Source organism: Rattus norvegicus, chromosome 12 (assembly GCF_036323735.1).
Source record: "Rattus norvegicus strain BN/NHsdMcwi chromosome 12, GRCr8, whole genome shotgun sequence".
Lineage (NCBI taxonomy): Eukaryota > Metazoa > Chordata > Mammalia > Rodentia > Muridae > Rattus > Rattus norvegicus.
Window position 1 is genome coordinate 41,218,175 of NC_086030.1, and position 27,822 is coordinate 41,245,996.

The 27,822-nt window shown below is 49.1% G+C and overlaps 1 protein-coding gene across 6 annotated transcripts in view; it reads left to right on the top strand.

Annotated features, from left to right (window-relative positions):
* Rph3a (rabphilin 3A) overlaps nt 1-27,822 on the top strand; it is a 76,533-nt gene that overhangs the window by 15,171 nt on the left and 33,540 nt on the right. For 5 of the 6 annotated variants that reach the window (XM_006249379.5, XM_006249381.5, XM_039089039.2 and 2 more), the window contains exons 3-5: nt 12,309-12,385; nt 18,847-18,858; nt 26,610-26,756. In XM_006249379.5, the coding sequence (XP_006249441.1) occupies nt 12,327-12,385; nt 18,847-18,858; nt 26,610-26,756 (218 nt within the window). In that variant the 5' untranslated portion in view covers nt 12,309-12,326. The remainder of the gene's footprint in view (nt 1-12,308; nt 12,386-18,846; nt 18,859-26,609; nt 26,757-27,822) is intronic. The other variant, XM_039089038.2, reaches the window with a different exon arrangement.

Genomic DNA, 27,822 nt, shown 5'->3' on the forward strand with positions numbered 1-27,822 from the left:
GAACCATAAAGATGTTCTCAGAAGAACCTTCTGGGTACCCGAGTGTGCTGATGACCATCTCAGGAGGGGAAAGGCCACCATGAAATGGTGACACCAGGAGAAGGAGATCCTGCTAGGCTGGGCTCGGCACTGAGACTCCATGCTAGAGCGATTGCTATTCTTAGGAGAGCTGGCAGGGAGCGAGTGGTTCTTGTGGGCTGGCACACCATTTGCTAGGCCCTCTCCAACCCATTCTAGCTTCAGCCTGGCGAAGCAGTTCAGATATAACCTCCCTTCTTTTCAGACAAAAATGAGGCATGGAGGGGCTCAAGGGCCTGCGCAAAGTCCTGGGAGAGCAAGAGACTGAGCTGGGACTGGCCCTGGTGCAGTATCTTGTGGTAAATACTTTATGTCAGATAAGTACCTGGTTTGCACCCCCCTTTTTTTTTCTGGAGCTGGGGACCGAACCCAGGGCCTTGCGCTTGCTAGGCAAGCGCTCTACCACTGAGCTAAATCCCCAACCCCGGGTTTGCACCCTTTGATTTCCTGCAAAAGGAGAAACTACTGTGGATGTCCCAAGAGGCACAGGAAAGGTGACCCAGGAGAAACATCCGTCCTTGCTCCCCTACCTGGGCCTCCCCATGTTTTGAGGTGCCACGCCTCCTCCTGCTTCCTCCCATTCCATATCCCACGGTTTGGTGTGTCCCCCAAGATGAGTAAGAGCTAAGACTCACTGGGGCCACTTGTATTTTCCCGTCTTGTTCCTTGTGGCAGTGCAGCCACAGGAGACCAGAGCAGAGCTCACAAAATAGCCTCGCAGGCTCAAGTGGTTCCCGAGGTCTGCTTTATTAAGGAAGAGATAGAGTTAGCACCAAAGAGATTCAGTTTTCACAGTCCTCAGTGCTGAAAGATGGGGACCCCCCCCCTCATGCCTTCCCACCCGAGGAGATGTTTGTCTTAGGAACTGAGCCAGCAACTTGGCTTGGGGTGAACCTCTTGAAACTTCTTTTGATGGGCCCTCAGCTTTCTCCAAGCCTTTTCACTTCTGAGCGTTGTCTGCAGACACCAGGAACTGGAGATATATTTAGGGACCCACCCACAGCCCAGCCCAGCCGTTATCTGATCAGGCCCCCGGGGAGGCTGTGTGCTAGATGACTCTTGTAAGACATTGTCCCTGGTGGATCTCCAAGTCCACAGGTTCACTTCAGCAAGTGCCCCTCCTCCGACCTCCATGTAGATGAAGTGAACCTGCACCTTCAGGTTCCTGTAAGGCAGTGGCTCTCAACCAGTGGGTTTCATACCCTTAGGGGGTTTCGTATCAGATATCCTACATACCAGGTATTTACATTAGGATTCATAACAGTAGGAAAACCTCAGCTATGAAATAGCAATGAAATAATCTTGTGAGCCAGGCAGTGGTGGTGCACACCTTTCATCCCAGTAGGTGGATCTCTGAGTTTGAGGCCATCCTGGTCTACAGAGTGAGTTCAAGGTAGCCAGGGCTGCACAGAGAAACCCTGACTCAAAAAAAAAAAAAAAATCAGGGGTTGGGGATTTAGCTCAGTGGTAGAGCACTTGCCTAGGAAGTGCAAGGCCCTGGGTTCGGTCCCCAGCTCCGAAAAAAAGAACAAAAAAAAAAAAAATCAACCAACCGATCAACCAAAAAAATCAGAGAAATAATTTTATGGTCAGGGTTCACCCCAACATGAGGAACTGTGTTAAAGGGTTGCAGCGTTAGGAAGGTTGAGAACTGTTGCTGTAGGAATGGTGGCCAGGAAATAGAGCCCAGGCCAGGGCTTCCCCTTAATTCCCCAGCACGTCAACTCTTAAAGAGCCTCACTTCAACAAGTATGACCACATTGTCTCTGTCACACCCAGAAAATTAGACCTAAAAAAGGCTGGTGAAAGACCCCCAGAGAGGACCTTTCCCTCAGGAGGAGTCCCAAACGCCCAATGACCGAGCCGAGTCCACTCGGATACAATCAGCAAGAGGGTTTATTGGAAAACACAGGTACCTGCGGGCACACAGTCTCTTCGGAGGACTTGCGCGCCCAGCAGCTCCAGCATGGGGCTTTTATAGGGATTGGGGAAGCAGAAGCGGGCGTACAGAAGCAGATGCATAGTTACAGGGATTGGTGGATTCAAACAAGGCACATAGACATGTTCACATATGATTGGCTATTTCACATGATGAGGTAATAAGGTATAGCTACACACATTGGCAGGTTTGGGGTGTCCTGGATGTCGGGGGCTGGGGGCTTATCTCTTCCTGCCAGGTGGCCTGTGAGTCAGATCTGGTGCTCCTGGTCTGTTCTGCATTCCTTTCCTTATCTTTATGGCTTGCCAGTCCTGCCTAGACAGTGTTTCCTGTGCTCCTTTATCTTTATGGCCTGCTAGTCCTGGCTGTAGGGCTTAGCCCTCGGTCTGTGGCCTTTTGGGGTTTATTCTTTTAATTTTGTATCTGTGGCCTTTTGGGGTTTATTCTTTTAATTTTGTATCTCCAAACCTAGAATTTGTATAATTCTCCTTTCACCGGCTCCATTAGTGTCTGTCCCTCTCTGAGACTGAAGAGCACTCTCTGATCCTTCTTGTTGTATTTAATATGTTGCAGATCAGCCTGTGAGATGAGAGTCTGCACATATAAATCCAGGTTTGATCAGAGGGACACCCCCCCCCCCGTCATGGTGGAAGGAGAGAGTCACTCCCACAGGCTGTTCTCTGAGTGCCACGCCCTTTCACACACCTCCCCGACACATTTTAGGAAGTGATTAAAAACAAATGTTATCGAGTGACAACAACGTTCACATCAGATCGTGGTCTAAGTATAGTTCATATGTGTTTAAATTTCATGCCATTAAGTACCATTTATGGGCACATCAAGGTTTATAAATAGGCATTTTATTGTGTATAGAATGCATTACATATTTTATACGTGTATTTTTTTAACGATGTGTTTATTTTTATTTCATGTACATGAGTGTTAGCCTGTGTGCATGTATGGGTACCACGTGGACACAGTGCCTGAGGAGGGCCGGAAGAGGTTAGACCTAGAACTGGACGTACACACTGTTGTGTGTCACCATGCGGGTGCTGGGATCTGCAGTCAGATCTTTTGCAAGAGCAGCCAGTGCTTTTAACTGCTGAGCCATCTCTCTGGCCCCTCACAATCTTGCTTCATGTATCTCATTTGATATGCATTATTAATTTGAACTCATGGCCTATGGCGCTGACCTTGGGCCTGGACAAGGTTTATCTAACACCTTATTTTCTGTGCGTCCCTTTTCATAAGGAGCCAATTTGCAAACAGCAGGACCACCAGTATAAAGCACAGAAATGAAAGAAACACACGGTATTAGTCAGACCTTGAACCTGACACTTTTCTGCAGATTGAGGGTGGGGACAAGAAAGTGGGATGCAGAGTCATGTGAGGCCAGATAGGAATGTGTGCATTGGATGAATCTATCTATCTATCTATCTATCTATCTATCTATCTATCTATCTATCTATCTATCTATCTATATCTCTATCTCCCTTCCTCTTCCCATCCTCCCTTCTCCTTTCCCACCCTCTCTCTCCCATCCCCCTGCCTTAAACTCTTCACTCACCAAATCCTTTATCTCTAAACCCCGGGCTCCTTTGCAGCTGTCCGCGGTGCTGAATCCAATCCCAGGCCTCAAGCTCGTTCCTAACAGGCACTGGGGGCTGCTTAGTTTGTTGTGTTTGTTTTGTCTAGGTGTAGCCTTCTTTGATTAGAACTTGGTATGTAGATCAGGCTGGCCTTGAACTGGACGGAGTGCTAGAACCAAAGGCCTGTAGCACCATGCAGGACTATTCTCATGGAAAGTATATATACTATTGACTCTGGTCACGGAGTCACTCCCAGCAGAAAAGAGAGAATTCCCATTGTGTTATTTGAGGCGAGTTTTGCAAAGGAAGTAATGTGCAAATGGGTTTAAGAAAAAACATCCAGAGGTGTGGGGTTAAATTAGGGAGTGCTGTTGTCAGGTCTCCTGTGCATAAAACTCTTCCCCTTCCCCTTCCCCTTCCCCTTTCCCTTCCCTTCCCTTCCCTTCCCTTCCCTTCCCTTCCCTTCCATTCCCTTTCCTTCCCTTCCCTTCCCTTCCCTCCTTTCCTCCCTTCTCTCCCCTTCCATTTTGTTTTGGTGGGTAGGTGTCCTCTATTTCTTGGGTTCATTGAAAGAGAAGGTACTGAAGGAAGAGACTGCTCAGGGGAATTGGGGTCACATAGGCTCAGCCCAGCCCTATTGCTTAGGCTCTGATTCAATCTTGGGAAAAAGCTGATTCACTTCTAAAGATTTGTGTGCATGAGTAAGGTGTGTGAGCAGGTGTGATCGAGGTGTATGAGCACGTGTGTGTGAGAGTGTCTCTCTGAGATCTTGTGTGTGTGTGTGTGTGTGTGTGTGTGTGTGTATCTGGATGGGTCTGTGCACATGTACATGCAGATGCCTGCAAAGGCCAGAAGAGGGCGTCAGATCCCCTGAGCAAGAGTTACAGTTGTGGTCTACCCATTGTGGGCGCTGGGAACTGAACTCAGGTCCACAGTAAGAGCAGCCTGGGCTCCTAACTGCTGAGCCATTTCTCCAGCCCTAACAGCAGATGTTTCCATGGCAACCACTGGGGTCAAGAGAAGAGAGGGAGAGCCCATTGCTCATGAGCTGTTTATCTACAACTTAGGAGTTTTCATTTGTCTGTTACCTGCACCCACCCACCCACCCACTCACTTACCCTAGGCACCAGGAAGGCCTGGGTGATGGGACAGGTCTTTGCGATCTGTTACTTGTGGGGCACAGAAAAGCTCTGAATAGCTTGGACCTATTAGAATCCATACATATCCCAGTGGCCCTGACCAAGATCATGTGAAGTGGGAATTGGGCTTCCCGGGGCCAGGACTTCTGAGTTAGATGCTACAGGGAATCCAGAGAGGACTAGAATGTGTCTGTGGGACATTAGTGGATGTGTGACCCGCATGGGGTGTGTTTACCAGGATGTGTGCCTGGAGTGTGGACAGGTGTGGCCATGGTGATGATATAGGTGTGACTCGGGACTTGGCCGTGTCCCACCCCCAGGTATTTGTCATGGTCAAATGTGCAGGAGAAGAAGAACCCTGGGAGCTGATGGCCTCTTTGTGGGGATGAGAGAATCTTAAGAATTTCTTAGGCTGGGGTTTCCTCTTCTGTCTTTCATTTAGGAACTGACTCTGCCGAGGGATAGTCAGAATAAGTCCACACACAGCATACAGACACCTGCAAACCCCAGCCATTCTTTTCCACACACCTGAAAGGATGTCTCAAAAAAGCACTTCACCCTGATCACCACCCAACAACAGGCTTTGCATCTTGTGCTTGATTGCCCCCTGTGACTGGGAGCTCATCCCTTCTCCAACCCCTTACTGTCTCCATCACTCCCTTGCTGTCCGCCATCATTGTGCCAAAGCTTGTTGTAATGGATGGTGTCATTTGAGTTTAGAACCTGGCTGTCCGTATCCTTCCTTTATGCTGCCAAGCCATGGTGGCCAGCAGGGAGACCCAGGGGACACCCCAGCCTCTCCCTCCTCCTGCATTCTCTCCTCTGGTTCTACCTCTTCCTGGTCTCTGCCAGTGTCTCCTGTTGGAACTCAACCAGAGACCAAAGTCAAGGGTACAGTGGGTGCAGCCACCACGGCAGCCTCTGAGCCCCCGGCAGTGTGGGTGAAGACAGTCCGGTAGACAAAAGAGAGCATGCCCGACAAGCTGCACTTCTGGAAGGTCCAATCCCCGTGCTGCTGCCATGCACTACTTCTGCATTCTAAAGACAGCAAATTAATAGCTGAACTGAATATGTTTATTGTTTTCTCAGATAGAAAATAATGCTTTAGGGTGACATAGCTCATTGATAGAGGATGAGATCTGATGCTGACCAAAATTCTCCTTCTGGGAGGAGACCAGGACTGCTGGTTGGTGTGAGGCAATATACGCCTCTCTCCACTCAGCATCCCATGCCCAGGCAGAGAAGGACAGAGGGCTTGGGGTCTCTGGTAATGCACTGTTGCCAGGGCTTCAGGTTAGCCAGCGTTGGCCCATTCCTTTTAGAGAAGGACAGAGGCCATTAAGCTAAATGACTTGTTGTGATACACAGATCCAATCTAATCACGTTTTTCTGTTTGGGTGGACATTGGTGAACACATGAGATAATGCAGCAACCAAGCCCAATGTTTGCCACAGGGGGAGGGTAAATCCTGCCTGACTAAGTAACTTGGAAGTCGGCTGAACTGTCAGGGCAGCTGAAGGTTTGGTGGTGTTTCTTGTACATGCTGTGTTCAGGCGTGTGGACTCGGGGCCCCGAGGGACAGCATGGTCCAGGAGGGGACAGAGAAGACTGTCTTAGTTTCTGCCTAGGAACCTTTGCTTTGCCGTCAGTGAGCCATGCACATGGGAGTGTGTTCTCATTCTGGATACCCAGCCTGTTTGTTTGAGGCTGGCTGTGTGTCTTGGGACAAGTGACTTGGCCAGTCTGGGCTTCGGTTTCCCAATCTACTAAATGAATGTGTAAGCAGGGCAAGGTGGCACATGCTGGTCCTTAACACCAGGGAGGAGGAACCAAGCAGATCCTTGGCATGCACAACATCTTACCTACTTGCAGAGCTCAAGGCCAGTGAGACATATTGTCTTAAAAAATATAAGGCAGGGCCAGGGAGAGGACTCAGTAAGCGAAAATCTCACTGTGCAAGTGTGAGGACCAGCTATCGCATCCCCAGTGGGTACACATGGGGCTGCCTGTGTCCCCAAGAGCAAGCCGGCTAATAAAACTATCCAGAATCAGTGAGCTCTGGGTTCAATAAGAGACCACGCCCCAACAATTAAATGGGCAGGTGATCAAGGCAAGATATCCGACGTCAACTTTGGGCCTCCATAGGCACGAGTGCACACCCACTCACACATACGTGCCCTCCGCCCCATGCAAACACACATAAATACAGCTGCACACCACATACACATGCAGGAAAAAAAAATGAGACGGATGGCGTTCATGAGATACAACAGGGTCATCCTCTGGCTCCAGTTGGATGCCTGATATATACATACATTTCTTTTTTAATGTTTTTTAGATTTATTTATTTATTTTATGTATATGAGTACACTTGCTCTCTTTAGACACACCAGAAGAGGGTGTCGGATCCCATTATGGATGGTTGTGAGCCACCATGTGGTTGCTGGGAGTTGAACTCAGGACCTCTGGAAGAGCTGTCAGTGCTCTTAACCTCTGTGCCAGCAGTTCAGCTCCCCAGCCTACCCAGTCTTGATCTGGTTATATCATCTTCCTTAACTCTCTTGGTTCCATGTCAAGATGGCTCCTACTTTTGTTCCTAGCCTTCACGTGAGGAAACAGAGGTACAGGAGATAAGGAGTGTGCACAAGGGGACCTCACTCTGAAACGACAGAACAGCCTTCAACCCTGTCTTCTTCCCACCCCAGGATCCATATTCACCAAACCTCCCATTGCCCTACATCCTGACCCGCTACGACCCCCATTATCCCTTCCCTTCCTCCTTTATGCGGTGCATGTCCCATTTTCCTACTTCAAGACCAAGCGATCACTTTCATGGGGAGACCCTCCCCACCCCCCACTTACCCTCATTTCTTAGCATGACTGCTCTGCTCACATTATTTAGAATGTCAGCACGATTCAAAGCTTTTCTAGAAACACACACACACACACACACACACACACACACACACACACACACACACACAGGTTTTAAAAGGGGGAAGACATTTGCCTTTGGTTTTAATTAATGCCAGCTTGTTCATCCCAACTTTTAATACCACCACCTCATTTGTCTTATTAAGTGCTTAGTTCTGCTTTTAATTAGTGTTGTTTATTGTCGCTGAATTTTAATTGCCAGTGCAGGGTCCCTGAAGGCTTTCGGGAGGATGAATCTGATGGCAGAGAGTAGTGGGCAGGCAGAGGACTTAATATGATCTGGGTGAGGACTAGTGTGTGGCAGTGTGGCAGTGGCACACGTTCAGTTCGAACTTGACGTCATTGGCTTATGATACACCAAAATGGCAACTACTAGTTCAGGCATGGTTAGATCCAGCACCTCCTACCTTACCTGTTCACCGTCCCCTTGGACCATTCCTCCAACCCCGCGCAGCAGGCTTTCCATGTGAGGTAGAAGCTGTCCTACCAGCTCAGTATCTGAGACAGAAAGAAAATCACCACCTATAGAATTCCAGCAGAGCTTCCATTGGCCCAGCTCAGGTCACATGCTGATCCAGAGCCAATCACAGAAGACCAGGGACTGGAACCAACTGCTGACTGACCAGAAGTGGGCTGTAGGCCCGCCTCTAAGGACAGAGATAGGTGAACCCCATCTGAGCCTTACTGGTGAATACTGAGAAAGGAGCTGTCTGGAAGGAAAACTGGGGTGCTCTTCCCCCACAAAATACTAAACAAGAGATATATACCGGCTGGAAAGAAGGTTCCGTTAGGAAAAGTGTTTGTCATACAAGCATTAGGACCCGAGTTTAATCCCTGGAGCTCACGTAAAGAGATAGGCCTTACCCAGAGCAGCGGAGAGGGGTTGGCGGGCAGATCCTAACCAGCCAGCCTAGCTGAATTGGCAAGTTCCGTGCTAAAGAAAGACCAGTAGGTAGCTCCTGAGAAACGATACCTAAGGTTTACCTCTGCTTTATATGAACCCGTGCATACACACGCGAGTGCACACACAGACACACACATAGACACATTCACACACATAGACACTCAGAGGCAGACACACACTAAACATGCACATGCAAGTGCGCTCGCGAGCCTACACACACACACACACGCGCGCACACACACACACACACGCGCGCACACACACACACACACACGCGCACACACACACACCAGGTATCTATTGCACTTTCATGGAGACCCACGGCACCTTACATTTTCTCACCTTTCCCACGACCACTAGGAATACCCAGCACGTTCCCTGGCTGAGGACCCTAACCAGCACTTTACAGACAGTCCCTTAGCAGTCTGTGAGGTGAGTGCCCCAGAGTGGGAATTCCATGCACTTATTGTAGAGTGGCATAGCTTGTCAGAATCACTCAGAGACTGGGATCCGGGGATTGGCTGTGAGAGTTGGATCTGAGATGTGTAACACCCCCACCCTTGTCCCCTTCTCCCACTGCCCCCAGCAACAGGCTCAGACGATCCGTGGTTGTCTTTTGAGTCTCTAGGTCAGCTATCAGGCTGTGTTTAGCTGGGCAGTTATTATCTAGGCCAGACTGGGTTCACTTGGCTGGGTGATGCTTCCAGTGGGCTAGCCTGGGCTCCTTATATACAGCAAGAAGCCAGCTCTAGAGCCTTTGCATCTTCAAGCACCTGATTGGCCAGGCATGCTACATCCTATAGGGCACAGGAAATGTCATAGCCAATCAGACTCAGAGGGTGAAGAAGCCAGATTCATCTGTGGATGGACTCTGCTTCTCTGATCCCCATGGACTCACTCCTCTCTAGCTTCCCTCCTGTTTCTCTAACTCACCAGGTGCTTGCCTGCCCCAGGGCCTTTGCAGTTCCTTTGCCATATGTCCGACATACTCTGCTCCAGTTGTTCACACGGGTCAGTCCCCTGCTCAAGGTCAAACATTCTAGCTCAGTGAGACCCCCCTGACACCTATGTAAAACCAAATAGCCAACCTTATTCCCCCCACCCCAGCCCTCCACCCTTACAAGGGTAATCAGCATCTGGCACACGTCATTCTTTTCTTGCATGGTTTTGGCCTCCCCCACCTGAAGCCAGGCTCTGGGTGGACCCAAATTTCTGTCCCACGTTCGTGTTTTAATGCTGTATCTCCTAGACCAGTGTTAGACTCTTAGTGATGGTGGGCAGTTGCTCTGTTTTGAGGGGGAACGGGAGGAAGGGGAGGGAGAGGGGGAAGGGGAAGAAGAGGGAGTCTTAGTGATGGTGGGTGCTCTGTAAGGAGGAGAATTAGAGGGGGAGAAGGAGGAGGGGGAGGGGAGAGGAATGTGTATAGGCCAGAGAACAACCCTGGAAGCCACACACCTTGTTTTTAGAGATAGGGTCTCTCACTCGGATCTCCAAATCAGCTAGACCACCTGGCCAGTGAGTTCAAGGACTGCACCCCCCATCTCTGCCTCCTCAGAGCTGGGTCCAGGCTCCCAGCAGATTTGTGACATGGGTCCTGTGGGTCAGACATAGACCCTTGTGCTTCTGAGGCAAGCACATTGCTGCCTGAGCCATCTCCAGCTCTACATGCATTGGCTCATTTGTCTGTGGTATTTCTTTTCTCCGTCTTCCAAGCCACTGTGAGATATTTCCAGTCTGAATGCCTCCTCACTTCTGACTTAATTTTACTTAAAAAACAAAACAAAACCAAACAAAACCGTACGGACCAAGCAGCATATGCTTGGATGTCTCTTGTTCATGTGCTTTTTTCCTCTTCAGTTTGAGTCCCTGGTTAGGTCCCATCTTCTACCGGCCAGGAGTCTGAGCAGGTCTGTGCAGGAGCCTGAACGGGCAGGAATAACCTGGAAGGGGTCAGGAAAGGAAGGTCGACAAGGACCGAGATGGATTCTGGATAGGTCTGGATTCCATCCACCATGTCAGGTGCAGGATCCCCATGGACTCTCTGATTTAATGCAGGGCGGTGGGGCACAGAAGTTGACTATAATTTTGAACTCCACTTGAATAGCTGTAGGTGACACAGATGCCCAGAGCTCTCTAAAGTACCATGGGATGCCCCTGCCCACCTAGGTCAGCTCCACTGAGTCACTTCAGACACTGCCGTGGCTCTTAACTTAAAGGAGCTTTGAACTATTTTTTTTCTACCTATCTTCAAGCAACAGAAGACCAAGAAGATTGTAGGGTGTGGGACTCACTGGTCCCTAGCAGTGGATGCTGACTGGGAGATGTAGGGACACAAAGGGGTGGGGTCCCACAGTGGGATGGTCTGGGATTTGGACAGTGGCAGCCAGACTATGTAGAATAGCAATAGTCCCTACGGCTACGACAGTAGGCTGGCTCTAATGTTTCACCCATGTGCGTACTCACCAACCTCTGTGACTTATATGAGCACTTATTGGGTATCAACTGTATACCATAAGCAAGGCTGATTGCAAAATAAGAATTTCTGGATCCCACATTCAAAGCTTATGAACAATTCCAAGAAAGTGAGCGCAGAGATCTGAGTGTATGGGGGTTTGTGTCACCTGCAGATGTTCATGTGGGGGGGTGCATGGGATCTTTCCATGCACAGTTCAGTCAGATGCTTACCTCACAGGTCCATAAAGCTGGCCCCTTGGGCGCCGAGGAGCTGCATTTGAACTAATCCATCCTGGAGCCTGCAACTCACGGCTCTTACTGACTAGGTACAGATGCAGGCAGCAAGAAGACAAATCACACAAACCACGAGCCACGCTAAACTGGAGAATGGGGTCTAGGGGAGTGGCTTCGTGTGGCCAGTGGAGCCGTCCTCTTGGAAGAGGTGGCGTTTGGGCAGAGACTGGCAGAGACAGAGAGTTGAAGGGTGGCTTCCTTTTAGCACAATGCCCTCAAGGGCCACCCAGGATGAGTAAGCATATCAGGCCATTACAGAGGGCAGGTGGCTGCCCGTGGGGTGGTGAACTTGGGGTCACTTCCACTCTGTGTTGCTATGAATATCAGATTCCTGTGAATGAAGGGAGTTTTCACTGTTCCCCGGAGATGCCTATGGCATCCCTGCTTTTGATTGTGGAGATCTTCGGCAAGCTGTGCTGTGTGTTTTCCAACATCCTGATGATGTGTGGAGGGTAAATTGATCCCGGGCAGAGCAGCTACAGAGAGGCTTGAATCACGCAACAAAAGGCCACATCACTGGCTATGCATGAAGAAAGGTCAATTTGTGTTCATGAGTCTGGAGACATATGTGAAAGACTGGGTGTCCCCATCCCTGTGCCCTTTGGCATGGCTGTCACATCCTAATGCCAGAGCAAACCACAGCCAAGAAACAGAGATCACAGAACCAAGGTCCCTCATTTGCCTTCAAGGATGAGTCCTCAACGACCACGCCATCTCCTTAAAGTCCACAATACTCCCTCCGACAGTACCGTTATGGGGACACGTATCAGCAATGAACAGGAAGCACACTGCCCCATCTCTCGCCACTAGGTGATTGTGATCCCCTTAGGCATGCAAGGTTCCCCACATGGACAGTGGAGATGCTGCGTCAAGCTCCCTTCCTCTTCTGTGTTTCCACATGTATGGCCTAGAGTGTGTGTTCATGAGATAAGAGCGGGCAGATGATTGGGTAACCATCTCATGGTGCTGTTTTCCAGGTGTGCCAGCCTTCCACCATGACTGACACTGTGGTGAACCGTTGGATGTACCCTGGTGATGGCCCACTGCAGTCAAAGTAAGTCCGGGGTGACCCTAGGAGTGACTCTTTTGAGCTGGCCAATTCTGAGTGTCTACCCTTGAAAGAAGAAGAGCCATGGGTGGGTTCCCTTCCCTGGGCTAGGGGTGTGTGTGTGTGTGTGTGTGTGTGTGTGTGTGTGTGTGTGTTGCATGCATGGGTATGCATACATATGTGGCTACACACATATATATATATATGCATGTATGTGAGGCTCCAAGTTGACATTGGATATTGACATTGGGTATCTTCCTTGATCACTCCCAACTCTGACTGAGGCAGGGTCTCTTGCTGAACTCAAGGCTCACTAGTTCTTGCTAATCTGTCTAGGTAGCTTGTCTGGGAAGCCCATCTCTGGCTCCCAAGTGCTGAGATTCCAGGTATCTCTTAGGCCTGGCTTTCTGGGTCTGAACTGTAGGCCTCATACTTGTGAGAGAGGTAGTTAATCTGCAGGGCCAGCTCCCCGGCTTCCCAGCCCCATGGTGGGTTTTATGGTATGAGCTTCACAATTTTCCATACTCCCCAACATTCCCTAGATTGTCTCTAATAGGGAAACTAACATGACTGTCTATGTTACCCACCCAGCCCCATGGGCACTGGTTAGAAACAGCCTCTCTGTCCTCTATGCCTCAGTGTGGTGGCTCTGTTGGACAGAATTTTAAAGACACCATAAGGTTGAAGTTCCTGGTTGGGGACATGATTATTTTAATGACACAGAAGTATGTGTCACAGGGGTGGAGGGCAGGGAGCTGTTTGCTGATGGCCACTGCTGGCCCAAAGAATGCAGAAGGGTTTTGTTTTGCTTTTGTTTTTTATAATGATCTCCATCTACCACAAAGAGAAATTTCCTTAATGAGAGGTGAAGACTACATTTACCTGTGGGCAGAAGGACTAATGTTTATAGATTGTTGCTAGGGAGTCTGCAGGCTAAGCAAATTAGTGGTTGTAGATTCTCCTCAATAATGGTAATTTCACTAGCACTGAGTAATTAGGTTTCCAGTACCAGGCATGGTTTCCCTCTCATCGAGTGGGTTTTTCCCTCCATCCAGCTTGGCATGTTCATTTATGTCACCTGTGTTCAGCTCCTGTTTACGCCACGTTGGTGAGACCTTATGGGTGTAGCTTGTTGACATGACAAGGAGACACTGTCTCACAGAAAACTGCCTTCTCCTTTGGTTCTTACAGCCTTTCTTCTTCTTCTTTTTTTTTTTTCCTTTTTTGGAGCTGGGGACTGAACCCAGGGCCTTGCGCTTGCTAGGCAAGCTCTCTACCACTGAGCTAAATCCCCAACCCTCTTACAGCCTTTCTGTTCTCTCTTCCACCATGTTCCCCAAGTCTGAAGGGTGGGAGTGTTTTGTAGTTGTATCCATGGGCACTGGGCTCCATAATGTCTCATTTTCATAGGTTGTAATTTTCTGAACATGCTAAGCTAGACATGGAAAAGCCCATGAGGCCTCAAGCCTACACAAAGAACTGCAGGCAACTGAGGATACTCAGGAGTGGGAGAGGTGGTCCTCTCCGGGGAAGAGCACACCAGTTTGCTTTCCAGCATTAAAGGTCATCACTGGAAATATACATATAACGTTATATGGACTGAACAGGTTATGTTCATGCTGTGTGTGTGTGCATGTGTGTGCATGCATGTATGTGTATGCATGCATATGTGTGTATACATGTGTGTGTGTGTGCAAGCAATAAAAATTGATGAGAAAAGAGGTCATGAATTTAAAGGAAAGTGGGGGACTTTGGAGGGGGGAAAGGTAAGGGCGAAATGTAATTAAAATACAATCTCAAAAATATCTACAACCCCATTCCCCAGGAAAAGAGTTCTAAAAAATAAGTCAGAAAAGATTTTCAATAAGGTCACTTCTCATTGAGCAGAAGACTGTTCTTGGTCAGATGATCATACTGTCAAATTTTCCCCATACTTATGCCCCATTGCTGTTTTTTTTTAAGAACTTGATTTACTAATAACTTACCCACTTCTATTAAAGAAGAAATTGTCTTTTACTAGAGGATGTAGGAGATATTACATTTTCCAGGAAAGCAAAAGGTAATTAGAAGAATAAATCACGTTTTATTCTTTTTGAAACAATGCCGTTCTCATCTCCCTTATACTGTAGCAGAAGTGGGCTGTTGAGAGAGACCATTTTCAAAAGAAACTGTTACACCTGGGTATGGGCTGCAGGAAAAATAGAGAACTAAAAGAAACACTGCCAGGATTACCTACTCTAGATTGTTGCAAAACCAGACAATTAAAAGAAACAATGTTGCAAACTGAAGGGGAGTCTAGCAAAACCAGATAATTAGATGAAACAGTCTAAGTATGCCTAGCTCTCTGTCTCACCCTCCCTAAGGTCCCCAGCTTGAGATATTTAAGGCACACTACTTTTTCTTTAAACTACTCTGTTATATTTTTAGGACTTTAAGTTATTTCCCTTCTGATGATTTCCTTCCATTATTTTTAGCATTTTCCTGGTCCTTTAAGTCTCCCGCTCTTTTTGTCTACCTGTTTTGGTTTTGAGACAGGATCTCCATACCTAGCTCAGGCTGGCCTTAAACTCTCAATCCACCTGCCTCAGCTCCTTAAGTGCTGATGTTATACGTGTGTTATGAATGTGGCCCAGGTCTTTGATGAGCATTGACTCTCTGTTTCGTGTCTTTGACCTCATGGTAACTTTACTCACAAGTCATCACTTTTTTTTTTTTTTTTTTTTTTTTTTGGTTCTTTTTTTTTCCGGAGCTGGGGACCAAACCCAGGGCCTTGCGCTTCCTAGGCAAGTGCTCTACCACTGAGCTAAATCCCCAGCCCCCAAGTCATCACTTCTGACTTGGGGGTTTGCTGATCTCTCTTGGCACTTTATAACCTACGTGCAGTTTCAGGGCCTTTGCAAGCCCGTCACTGACCATGACCATAGCCAAAAATTAATTGATGTGAATTTACAATCACACTTTATTACACACATGATGATGAGCACTTAAAAATCAATCATATTTAAATGGCATTATGGCAGGTTGCTACTCGCTGCCATTGACTTATCATCCCTGGGCACTGTGAACACTTTATAGACGAATGTCTCAGCATTTCCCCAGCTCTGAGTGTGGTTCACATCGGCGTACTAGTCAGGTACAGTGACTGACAGTATCGCTAAGCATTTGTTACTCACGGCTGTCTGAAGGCCTTGACCATTCACGTCTGCTGTTCACTGTGTCCTCTGCGGTGGCATCACTCATAATAACAATAAACGTAAATATTTGTAATTAATATTATTCTTAGACAAGGTCTCACTCTGTAGCCCTGGTTGAACTGTGTGTGTCTGTGTGGGTGTGTGGTGGCTACATACACATGGGTGCAGTACTGATAGAGGCCAGAAGAGGGCGGAAGAGCACCCTGGATCTGGAGTTAGATGTTTATGAGTCTCCATGTTAGTTCTGGGAACTGAACCCTGGTCCCCTGCTCTCCTGGTGCTCCTAACCATGGATCTCTCCATTTCCACCTTTGTGTGTGTGTGTGTGTGTGTGTGTGTGTGTGTGTGTGTGTGTGTGTGTGTGTTTAATAGCAGGCCACTTCTTTCCATTAAACTTTCTATTCAGGTTACATTCCTTTGTTACAGAATTTTATAATTTCCCCCAGCCTGCAATTTAGGTTTTCTTTTTCATAACAAACTCTTCAGGAGGGAAAACATTTTATGTTGTGTTGAAATCTGTTTTGTTGGTTTTGAGATGAATTAGTTGAAGAAAAATTCCGTTCTTTCTAACAATCCCTGAGCTGCAGTGGAAGGCACGACTCAGATGCAGCCCACCACGAATGAGGCCCTTGTGCAGTTGCCCAAAATGCTATAATCCCAGCCCTTGGGAGGTGGAGGCAGGAGGATGATAAATTCAGCTCATCCTCAGCTACTGGTGGAGTCTGGAGCCAGGTAGACTACATGAGACCTCATATATTTTTTTTAATGGCTTTAATTGATTTGTTTAGGAGTTGGTTAAATACTGGGAAGAGTTTTTGACTTGCCCATATGCTCCAAAACAAAATTCCTCCATCTGGGACCTCAGTTATGATCTCAGCACCCACGTGGCAACTGTCACCCATCTGTCACTCTACTTCCAGGAGAGCCAAAGTGGCCTCTTCTGGCCACCCCATGCCCAGGCATGCATATGGTGCACCTACATACATGCAGGCAAAACACCTATACATATAAAATTAAAATAATGACAAAGTAATGTAAGGTCCTTTACTTGTTCCTCTGTCCCCTGAGTTGTAGCCTCTCATGCTCACCACAGAATTCTGGGTGATCCTCTCAGCTGGATACCTTCTCAAGTACTGCCCCCAATGTCATCTTGGAATAGCTTACTTTATAGATACTATTCCACTCACCAAAAAGTGTGTCTCTGTGAGATAAATAGTTGCCTAGGGGGTGACGGGGTAAAATATTTATTTTATTTAACGAGCGCCAGTTAATTAAAATCCCTTCCATCAGAATTTACTTCTGTCGATAGGCAGCCAAACAATTTGCCTGGCAGTTAGAGCAGAATTATTCTAGCGGTCTGGATGTGGCTCTGTTAACCACCCCTGGACTCCCATGATGCATCTTGGTGCTCTGAACACACCCAACTGTTCTATCCCCCTACCCCCCGCTGCCATTATTAAATAATGACGGAATCGTAGCCATTGCATACACTGTTGAGCCTGGCATCACGGCTGGACACAGGAGGAGCACCAGCCATGTTCATGCCTTCCTCTGGAGGAGGAAGAATTGAATCTCCATCACCTGTTGCCTAGTCAAAGAGAATGCCTGCTTTTTGCAAAGTTCAGAAACCCTTCTAGTTCAGTATCCTGGGACCTACTAATCCTGTCTGCAGGCCCCAGTGTATTGTGGGAAAGAATGCATGCACCTGTTCCTGCCTGAGCTGGAGCACAGTCGAGATGCTGGTGCCAGCAGACAGTGCCGGGGATGCAAAGCGGAAAGTGGGGTACCAAGACAGGTTGCCACCTGTCTGTGGTTGCAAAATGTGACTCTCCTTTCTCAAATAGACACGCTTTCACCTCTACACAGGGCAGGACATAGTCTGCTGTTCAGGAATTGTGAACAGGATCCCACCACCACCGCTGAACAGGACCACCCCCCACCAACACCACTGTTTGAAATATGTACTTCTGTGTGCACACAGCCCAAGTTGAGGAAAATCAGACTTCCATTGAATGACTTCCCTTAGTGTTACATAAAAACATTATTTAAGTATATAAATGGGTCGGGCTCAGTTGTTAGAGTGCTTGCCCAGCATCCTCCAAGCCCTGGGTTCAATTCTCAGAGCTGAATAAACATGGTGGGTGCACACCTGTGGCCCTAGCATTGAGTAGAGGCAGAAAAATTAGGGGTTCGAGGTGTCCTTGACTGTGTGTGTGTATTCACACGAACCTTTATCTCAAGCTAGGAAACAAAGAAGGGGGTTGGGGAGGAGGGCTGCTCAGTGTAGGTTTGTTACTGAATTGCCCTGCTTGCTCTCAACTTACAGATGCCATTTTTGTAGCTCTACCCAGAGGTGGCCGTGGTTTAGATGTGACATTAAATCAATCCAATGTACAGAGGAACACCTCTGTGATTCCAGCACCTGGGAAGCTGAGGCAGGGGGATTGCTGTAAAGTTAAGGCCCTCTGAGGTACATTTGAGACCTTGCCTCAAAGCAAATGAATGAAATGTAATGAACACAGAGGGGAGAGGGAGAGGGAAAGGGAGAGGGAGGAAGGAGGAGGAGGAGGAGAAGAAAACTGAAAGTAGGCCATAGAATTCAAACTATGACATTGTGTCTGAATGGTGTGTGTGTGTGTGTGTGTGTGTGTGTGTGTGTGTGTGTGTGTGACTGAAGGATTTTTTAGAAAAAATATTTATTTTTAATTATGTGGTCTCTCTCTCTCTCTCTCTCTGTGTGTGTGTGTGTGTGTGTGTGTGTGTGTGTGTGACTGAAGGATTTTTTAGAAAAAATATTTATTTTTTAATTATGTGGTACGTCTCTCTCTCTCTCTCTCTCTCTCTCTCTCTCTCTCTCTCTCTGTGTGACACTGAAGGATTTTTTAGAAAAAATATTTATTTTTTAATTATGTGGTACGTCTCTCTCTCTCTGTGTGTGTGTGTGTGTGTGTGTGTGTGTGTGTGACTGAAGGATTTTTTAGAAAAAATATTTATTTTTTAATTATGTGGTACGTCTGTGTGTGTGTGTGTGTGTGTGTGTGTGTGTGTGTGTGTGTGCATGTGTGAGTGGAGTATCCACCATGGCCAGAAGAGGGCAGCACTTCTCCTGGAGCTGGAGCTCTAGGCTGCTGGGAGCAGGCTGACAGGGATGTTGGGAACTGAACTCTGGTCCCCTTTAAAGTACACACTCTTAACTGCCGCCTCAGGCCCCTGAGAATTCTTAGCTAACCTGTCTCATTTTCTCTCTTTTTCCCCTTGCTTGGCATGCCCCAGTGACAAGGAACAGTGAGTATTTCACACTATTTCCATTTTCCTACAAGTTGAGTTTTGATGCTTTTCCTGTTCAAGCTGGTAAAGAAGGGGATGAGCCAATTTTACACGTATATGCAAAACAATGTGTTTTTCCGGGGAGGAAATCCCATCTTGATAGAAGATGGGATGTGTTCCTGAGGAAAACCCACAGTTGATTCTAGGTAGTGTAGAGCTTGGGTGACAGCCCTGTGTCCATCCCCACAGATACTAAAACTGTACCTCCAGCCAGTGCAATTCTGGCCAAAGCTGGAGCAATTGGAGCAGCACTGTTGGGTGGTCTGGGCCACACCTCCCAGCTGACTCTTTCTGTGCCCTCAGCTCCCAGTGCCGGGCTTTATTCATTGAATTAGATTCATGTGCTAAGGTTGTATGGCAGGTTGGGTGTTGGGCTGCCAGGCAGCTCCATCCTCGGTGACAGACACGTGCAGATACTCTAGAAGGCCATTGTCACCTTTAAATGGTGGGATGCTGAGACTCACCATCGTTGTGACTTTGTGTCCTCTCCCTGTCCTTCCCTGTCAGCAGGGGTGGTGGGGAATGGGGGCCTTCAAATGTAAAGCACCAGCAGTTAGATGGAGGTGTCAATCAACCGGACTTCCTGTTGTGGCAGAGGAAACAGGCTTGAGCATCCCGCCAGCCTTTTCCCTCTCAAATAATCTTACCCTCAGGATCCTCTGAAGCGTTGCTGGGCACGGAAAACACCTACCCAGGGGACCCCCGCCTTCTCTCTCTGCTGTGAGCCTCAGTTTCCCCACATGCCCAATGGGAGCATGTGGGCTCTCAGTGGTCCCTGTACTTGGCTGGTGGGACCCTGGTCATGCGAGCTTTGTTTCTTATAAAACCGTGGAATTGTCGTGCAGACGTGTCAGGGAGTGGGGCTGACGGGCTGTCAAGTTAATGATGGGTGAGATTTCCGGGCTGAGGGGCACCCAATGGTGCGTGTCACCTCTCACACATGGAAGCCAGACTCAAGTGTATGTGCACGAGTGCCACGAAGTGGAAGGAAACTGTGAGAGGGGGAAGAATGTTCAGGAATGAGCAGGGGAGGAAGGGAAGCTGATGGAGGACACATGTCATGATAGCGGAAGGGAGGGCTATTTGGGAAAAGGAAGGGAGTCAGTAGGAGGGAAGAGGGGCAGCCAGGAAGAGAGTCAAGACAATGAAGTTGTAATCACATGGAAACACCACAGCAAAACCCGCTGCTTTGTGTGCTAACTTAACAATTTAGTATCTATTTATTGCATGACTGTGCACCGTGTGTATATAGGAACCTGTGGAGGTCAGAGGAGAGGGTGCTAGATCGCCCGAAACTAGAGGTACAGATGGCGGTGAGCAGCCGTTTGGGTGCTGGGAACTGAACCTTGGTTTCTGCAAGAGCAGCCAGTGCTGAGTCATCTCACCAGCCCCCTAAACAAATTTAAAAACAGACAAACAAAACAGAACAAGGCACAGATAGGACACCACAAGGTCATGACTCTACAGGGTTTCAAAGCTCATAGAAGCTTCCTGGTAATGAAGGTTGGAAGGGAGAGAGTTTGTTCTCTCTCCCTGCCATCCCATTTTTCCTGTCCCTCTCTTCCTCCCTTTCTCTCTCCCTCCTTTTCTTTTCCCTTCTCCTCCATTCCTTGCTTTATTCAAGAATGTTGTCAGGCTGCGTTGGTGGCACACGCCTTTAATCCTAGCACTTCAGACGGCAAATGCAGGTGGATCTCTGTGAGTTCGAATCCAGCCTGTTCTACGGAGTGAGTTCTAGGGCGGCCAGGGCTACATAGTGAGACCCCGTCTCAAGAGAAAGAAACTTACCGAGTACCTACTGTATACTGTCTGCCACGTTAAGCACCAGAGACACATGCATAGCCCAAGTATGAGTGATGGCTGCAAACAGTCCGTATTCAATGAATACGCTCTCCCATATAAGGAACATACAGCTGTGGGATCTGAAGAATATTAGGTAGGCCAGACTTGGGGGCCATGATGGCGGAGTTTTCCAGAGGAAGAAGGATTTAAGGGGGAAAGGTAAGGGGCTGGGCATCCTGTGAAAGAGACTGATCCAGATGGGAAGTTGCTTCGGGCAGAATCTGCATGTGAAGGAGCAGAGAAATTCAGAGGTGCTGGTTGGTGATGGTGGTGGGGATGGCTCGCTTTTGAGGGCAGTGGTGACCACAGCATCCCTCTGCATCTGCTTTGGTGTCACCAGAGGGAAGTCTATGCAGAGGGTCCCTGCAGATCATGGGTGAAAATGTCCCTCAGTGCAGCCTTCCTGGTACCTTCGTTAAAATCTCCCCCACTGATCTACAAAGATGTCCTCCAGACATCTGGCATGCGGGCATCCCAGGGAAGGGAGGGAGGGACCCCAGCACCCCGACAGCACTTCCATCATCCCATACCCCTTGGGGGAGTCACTGAATATTAATAGAGACATCTGGCAGCCATGTGACGGTTGTGGACATGACATGAATGCAGGTGGGTTGGATGGAGGTGAGGTGTCCTCTGTATGTTTCAGGGACAGACACGGGTGGCACTTTCGGTAGGGTCACCCAGCTCCTATTGTCTGGAGGCCCCTGCTGCGGGCTTTGGTGGCAGCGACCTTCCACTTTCTTAGGTGTAAGGACAGATGCAGCAGTCAGGGGCTGTTTCTGTGAATTCCCGACCATGCCTTCTCTAGCTTACATCCTCAGTCCCTTCCTCCAAGCGTCCTACATCCAGGAACTGAGCCTGCAACAAAGATGGCCTTTCTGTTTCCATTAGCAGGGCAACTTTCTCTGAATAATATTTTATCCAAGAGCTAAATATTTCAGAGCACAGGGAAGGCAGAGACCTTCCCTGGCCGAGAGTATCCACAGTGAACTTTATACAGCTGCGACTTAATGCGAATCTGTAAAGCGAGGGAGGGAGTCCCGTGGGTTCCTTGACCCTTTCTCCCTTTCCTGGTGTGTGTATCAGCTAGCTTCTGCCGGGTGACGAAGCATCTTACAGAATCTCACTCAGTGGTCCCTATTTAAAGATATCCCCGTTACCTCTAAGTTGTAAATAACCCACTGAAATTATATCCTCAAGTTGTTGCCACTTAATCTCAGGCTGGGTTACCTGGAAACCTACTTTCTCCTGGGATGCAGCCGGCAGGCGTGGGATGGGCCATCGGGGGCACTTCCCAGATGGGACATGATCCTGTGTGTGATTTGTCCCACAGATGACAGTGCTTCTGTCTCCGGCATTGGCTTTTAGGAAGGTCGTTAATAGGGTGCTTGCCTGGCACACACGAGGTCCTGGGTTTGATTGCCCGGCACCTCATACACTGGGTATGATGGGCCTTACTGTAACTCCGAGCTCAGGGGGTGGAGGCAGGAGGACCAGGAATTCAAGGCCATCCTCAACTACGTAGAAAGTTCAAGACCAGCTTAGGATGCCTGAAACCCTGTCAAGGACACAAGGAACAAAAAACCCAAAACCCTCCAACTGAGATCGTAGCACTGGATCCTGGTCACGAGGACACTTAATTGGAATCCTGTTGGAGAGGCCCCACTGTGTTGTCCCAAAGCCCCCCCTGTCCACTAGGCTTCACAGCCCAGGGGGCCCTTCTGTTCCCCGGGAATAAAGGAGTTTGGTTGAAAAGCCTGGCTCATAACCCAGTGCTTGCTTTCAGAACGAAAATATGTAACCCCCAAGAGGCCTGTGGGCTCCCACTGAGACCCAGAAGGACATTTCCAAACACCAGCTGAGCCCTGTGTCAACTAACTATACATTCTAGAGAGGCTATAGAAGGGAAGATCCAGAGGGAGGGGCAGCTTCCAGCCACCTTCCCCTCCCTGCAGTCTACAGAGGGGGGGCCATCTTACTGTTTGGGTCCCGAGGGACACTGCTCATTCTTGTCTTGGAAGTCATGTTTGTGCAGCAGCTTGAGGTCCTGGTGTGCAGCAGGCTGTGTGGTGGTGGGTGGGAGGGAGGCACTGACTGAAGGTGCCTGGGGCCAGGCTGAACTGTAGAGCATGTCCTTGTATGTGTGGGGAAGGGTCTGCACTGGGCCCCAGGTCAAGAATGTTTCCTGAGTTCAAAATGGAATTTCTTTGTAAAGGCAGGAAAGAGAGGGAGAGAGAGAGAGAGAGAGAGAGAGAGAGAGAGAGAGAGAGAGAGAGAGACTTGATTCTTATTGATGGTCAGCTTGACAGCAAGATATAGAGTCATCCTGAAGACCTTCTGAACATCCCTGTGGAGAAATGTGAGATTTGGCCAATGGGCATGGGGAAACCTGTACCAAATGTGGGCAGCACCAACCCACATCAAAAGGATCTCGGCAAAGGAGGGCTAGTGGTGAGTGCTCATCTCTCTCTACTTCCTGAGGATGTCACGTGACCAAGGATGTCACGTGACCCCCTTCCTCGTGCTATTCCTAAATGAGCCCCGTCTCAAGCTGCTTCTTGTCAGTTATCATACTGATCAGAAAAGCCACTAAAGGGGCTGGGGATTTAGCTCAGTGGTAGAGCGCTTACCTAGGAAGCGCAAGGCCCTGGGTTCGGTCCCCAGCTCCGAAAAAAAAGAACCAAAAAAAAAAAAAAAAAAAAAAAAGAAAGAAAAGCCACTAAAACCAGGACCCTAGGAGCAATCAAGGAAGAGAGATAGTCGGAAAAAGGAAGGATTGGGCAGGTATGGATATGGCCATCCCCACAGAAAAACACCGGCCTGGGAGATGTCTGGGCACCGTGGGAAGAGTCAGGAGCCTCTGTGCCCTTCTCAAGTTGGGGGAAGAAACCTCAGGCTGGCCTCTCTTCCGGCACCCAGTCTCTCTCTTTTCCTCCTTTCCCCCACTCAGCTCACCTCTGAGGTCTTGGCACAGCCTGGAGGGGTTCCTAAATCTAGGAGTCCTTTCTCTGATTTTTACATAAATTCCTAAGAAATTGGTCAATATCAGGATACCTCAGAGTCTGAGATGAGACTAAGTGAACACAGACTTTGAACCCCCAGTGTCCCCAGGATCCTGTAGCCTTTTACCTTCTGGGGCAGCTCCCTTCGTTGCCTAGACTTGGGGGGTGGGACATGCCTTGCTTCAATTCCTACTAGAAGAAGACTTTAACATCCCTCTTATCCATAAGGGACTGTGCTCTGGACAAGGTCTCTGTGTGCCTGTGTTCTCAGATATTGATCTGAGCACAATGGTGATTAGGTCCCTGCAGCTCTCTGGGGGATGGGAATGAGCAGATACCAAGAGTGTTATTTAAGGATGGCTTCAGTTGGAGATGCATGGGATGGGGAATTTGAGCCTGGGCAGCAAGAAATAGAATGGCCCTTGTGTCAGCACTTGGAGGAGGGGCCTGGTATAGTGGGAGGGGCCAGGTGGGCGGGGCCTGGTGGGAGGGGCAGGGCAATGGGTGATCAAGTTGAGCAAAGAGGTCAGAGTGGGAACAGGATCTGTCAACTATGGGTCTGGGAGGGACCAAATAAACTAGGAAAGCACATTGGGCTTTTTATTACCAAGGTAAAACTCACAGACATTAGCAGTAAGCATCTTAAAGAGTTGATTTCGGCAACATCCGGTGCGCTCACAAAGTGTGACTGTCACTTCTGTCTGGTCCTGAGCTTCACTGCTAGTTTGGTGCCACTGCAGTGTCCCAGCTGTGCTGGTATTGGGTCACCTGAGGCACCTGCTCCAGGACACACCTGTGTCTCCCTCCCGCACAAGACTGCCCGGGACATCCGCTTCCTTTTCCTCCAACTCCTCCTCTGATCTTGAGGAGTGACCCTGCTAAGATTAAAAAAGGGAGGAGGGGAGAGGAAGAGGAGAAAGAGGGAAGGAGGAAAGGGAGGAGGAGGAAGAAGAGGAGGAAGAGAAAGAGGAAGAGAAAGATGGAGACTGGGTTTTAATTTCCAATTGCCAAGTTAAAAAGTAATTGTGCGGCTCCCATGCCATCAGAACTCAAGTGACCCCAAGCTGGTGGCTCATGTGTCCTGGACCCCAGCGTTTTCTCAGATCTGAATTTTTGAGATAACAAGAAAAGTTTGAGAGCTGCCAGGCTGGGGTGGGAGCAGGAGGGTGAGGGGAGGGGAGCGGGGGTAGGGGAGGAGGAGGGCGGAGGTGGAGTGGGGGAGGGCAGTGTATCTCAGCCCTGTGTCACAGATAGCACAGAGTAAGAGGGCAGGCAGTGCCTTCCAGGAACACAGCACTAGGTGCTCCCAGCAGGTCCTCCCTCCACACCACCTCAGCCTCCTACCAGGAAAGGGGGACAAGGGCAGGGATGCTGTGGGGACTGAAGTTGGGGGTTGGACAGGTCTGTTCTCTCTGTGTTTGTTTTTTAAAGGAGGATGAAGGAGGCTGGGGGGGGGGCATAGCTCAGTGGAGGGAGTGCTTGCCCAACATATGTAAAAACCCAGGGCTTGATCCCATGACCATGCAAACTGGTGGTGCCTCCCAGCACTTGAGAGCTGGAGGCAAGGAGAGTCAGGAGTTCACAGTCAGCCTCAGCTGCAGAGCTGGTTCAAGGCCAGTCTGGCTATATGAGGCACTGTCTCAGAAGGGGTGGGCACGGGAAGTGCACAGAGTAGGAGCCCAAGTGTTTCCCGAGCCTTTAATGGCTGGAAACCTAGAAATTTATCCTTACAAAGATGTGCCTACAACCCTTTTTAACAACTGATTTAAATTTACAAAGAACTTTCTCCCCCCAGCCCCCATAATGGCAGCGCCTAGCTGTCACCCCTGTGCTTAGAACGTAAAGCGAGGAGAATCAGTGGTTCACGGTCCTCCTCAGCTACATAGGGAACTTGAGGCCAGTTTGAGCTACACAAACTCATGCATCCCATAGATCCCAAACAAAATGTCTTTGTGACCCATCCTTGGGATCCACCTGGCCTGACTCTGTCCCCTGTTGCTATGTGTGTACGTGTGCGAGTGGGTGGAAATGGTTTAGTATGGGGCAGCAGGCTGTAAAAGGTATCCTGGTTCCTGGTGGAGATAAGGTCTGAAACCCTGGTGACCCTAAGGGATGGTAGGCATTTCCCTAAACTCCCAGGAGGCCAGGCCCCTCTCACATAACTACAGTCCCCTGTAGAGAAACTTGTGGCCATCAGTTATGTAGAAGAAGGACCACACCCTTCTGCATGTAGATGAGGTATTCCCAAGGTCTCAGACCAAGCCAGAAGGAGGCACCTACTGTCAGACTCTGACCCACCCCAAAACTATATATAAGAATCCTATCCAGAAGGATTAAATGTGTGCGAGAACTACTCCATCGTCTCAGAGCTTCTGTCATAAGAGCTGTGACACTGCCGCTTGGGGAAGAGGTCTGCTCTCCCGAAACTGCCACCAGAAGCTCCCTTGTACCCCTTGCTGGCTAGCCAGCTCCTGCTGGCTCAGTCTAGCTGATGTCTTGGAGCAACTGAAGCAGCAGCGTCTGAAACAGCAGAGACAGAGCAGCAGAGGCAATCCCCCCCTCCAGTTCTCTCCCCTAGAGATCTCAGTGGGAAGTCACTGTTAAGAAGGCCAACAGTTTAGGGCCTTTCTGGAGGTATTTTGATTTCTAACTTGTTCTCACGTGTGTGGTCCAGGGCACTTACTGGAATAAAGGAACGGTGCCTGTTGCATTGTTCAGATAGAGCAGCTGGGGCTCACAGACGCCATTCTGCCCAGGGTCTCTGGACCAGCGAGGCTCCCTGCAGAGGTTCAGCCCTGGTTTTGCAGATCCCGACCGACCGCTGGGATTTCTGACCTGCCTTATGCCTTCTCCTTTGCCATGCAGGCTGCAGGCAGGATGGTCCGTCCATCCTGGAGCACAGACGGACAGGCAGAGGAAGCAGGAAGAACTGACAGACGAGGAGAAGGAGATAATCAACCGGGTGATAGCTCGGGCAGAGAAGATGGAAGCCATGGAGCAGGAGCGCATCGGGTAGGGGCCTTTGCCATGGAGCAGGAGCGCATTGGGTAGGGGCCTTTACCTCCCCCTAGAGACGCTTGGCGGTGCTGGGGTGGGAACGCTTGGTCTCTCGGGACTCAGAATTCTTGTTGCATGAGCTGGCAACCTGACCCCAGAAGATCCAGAGGAGGATGGAGAGAGGGCAGAACGGGTCGGGTCAGGCATATCCATGTTGGGTGTGCGTGGCACGGGGGACGTTGAAGGGTCTGGGGAGAGGCTGACCATGGAGACTATGCTGTGGGCATGAACACTGGCCGTCTTAGCTGATGAGAGCTACATGGAGAGTTCTAGAAGTATTGAGTTAGCGGAGGTGGTGAACAGAAGAGACCGAATTTGGCATTCTAGGCAAAGGCTCAAGGGCGGGGCTGCGGTGGAGAAAGGGTTAATGGCTGAGAACAAGGGAACAAGAGGGATGACATTTGGTACCCTACAGTGTGGCATAGTGACCACGCACACTGAGTGCTTTAGAACAGCTGACCGAAAAGAGCTGAGTGTTCCCAGTGAGGAGATAGGCACACCAAGGACACCTACTTGATCATGTGTGACAGGTTATATCTGTGGATCCAAGTAACGCCGCGCCTCCTATAAATATGTCAAACAAAATATACAAGAGTACGCCCCAGGGCAAGCTATTAAGCAATCATTCTCGACCTCCCTGGCGCTTCGACCCTTTAGCACAGCTCCTCATGTTGTGGTGACCCCCAACCGTAAATTTATTTTCACACCTCTTCATAACTGTAATTTTGCTACTGTTAGGAATCATAATGCAAATAACCCGTGATTCTGATGGTCTTGGACAACCCCTGGGAAAGTGTTATTTGACCCTTAAAGAGGACACACAGCTCACAGGCCGAGAACTGTTACTACAGAGTCACAATGGCAACAGGCACAGGGCAGGCAGGTCTCATGTGGTGGCAGCTGAGGTGAACCCAGTGTAGGGACCCACGCTCTGGGCTTGGAGAGGCTGGAGTTCATTGGCGGAACTAGAGCTCAAGAATGTACCTCCCTGAGTCAGGTCTGCCTCAGATTCCTCATGTGC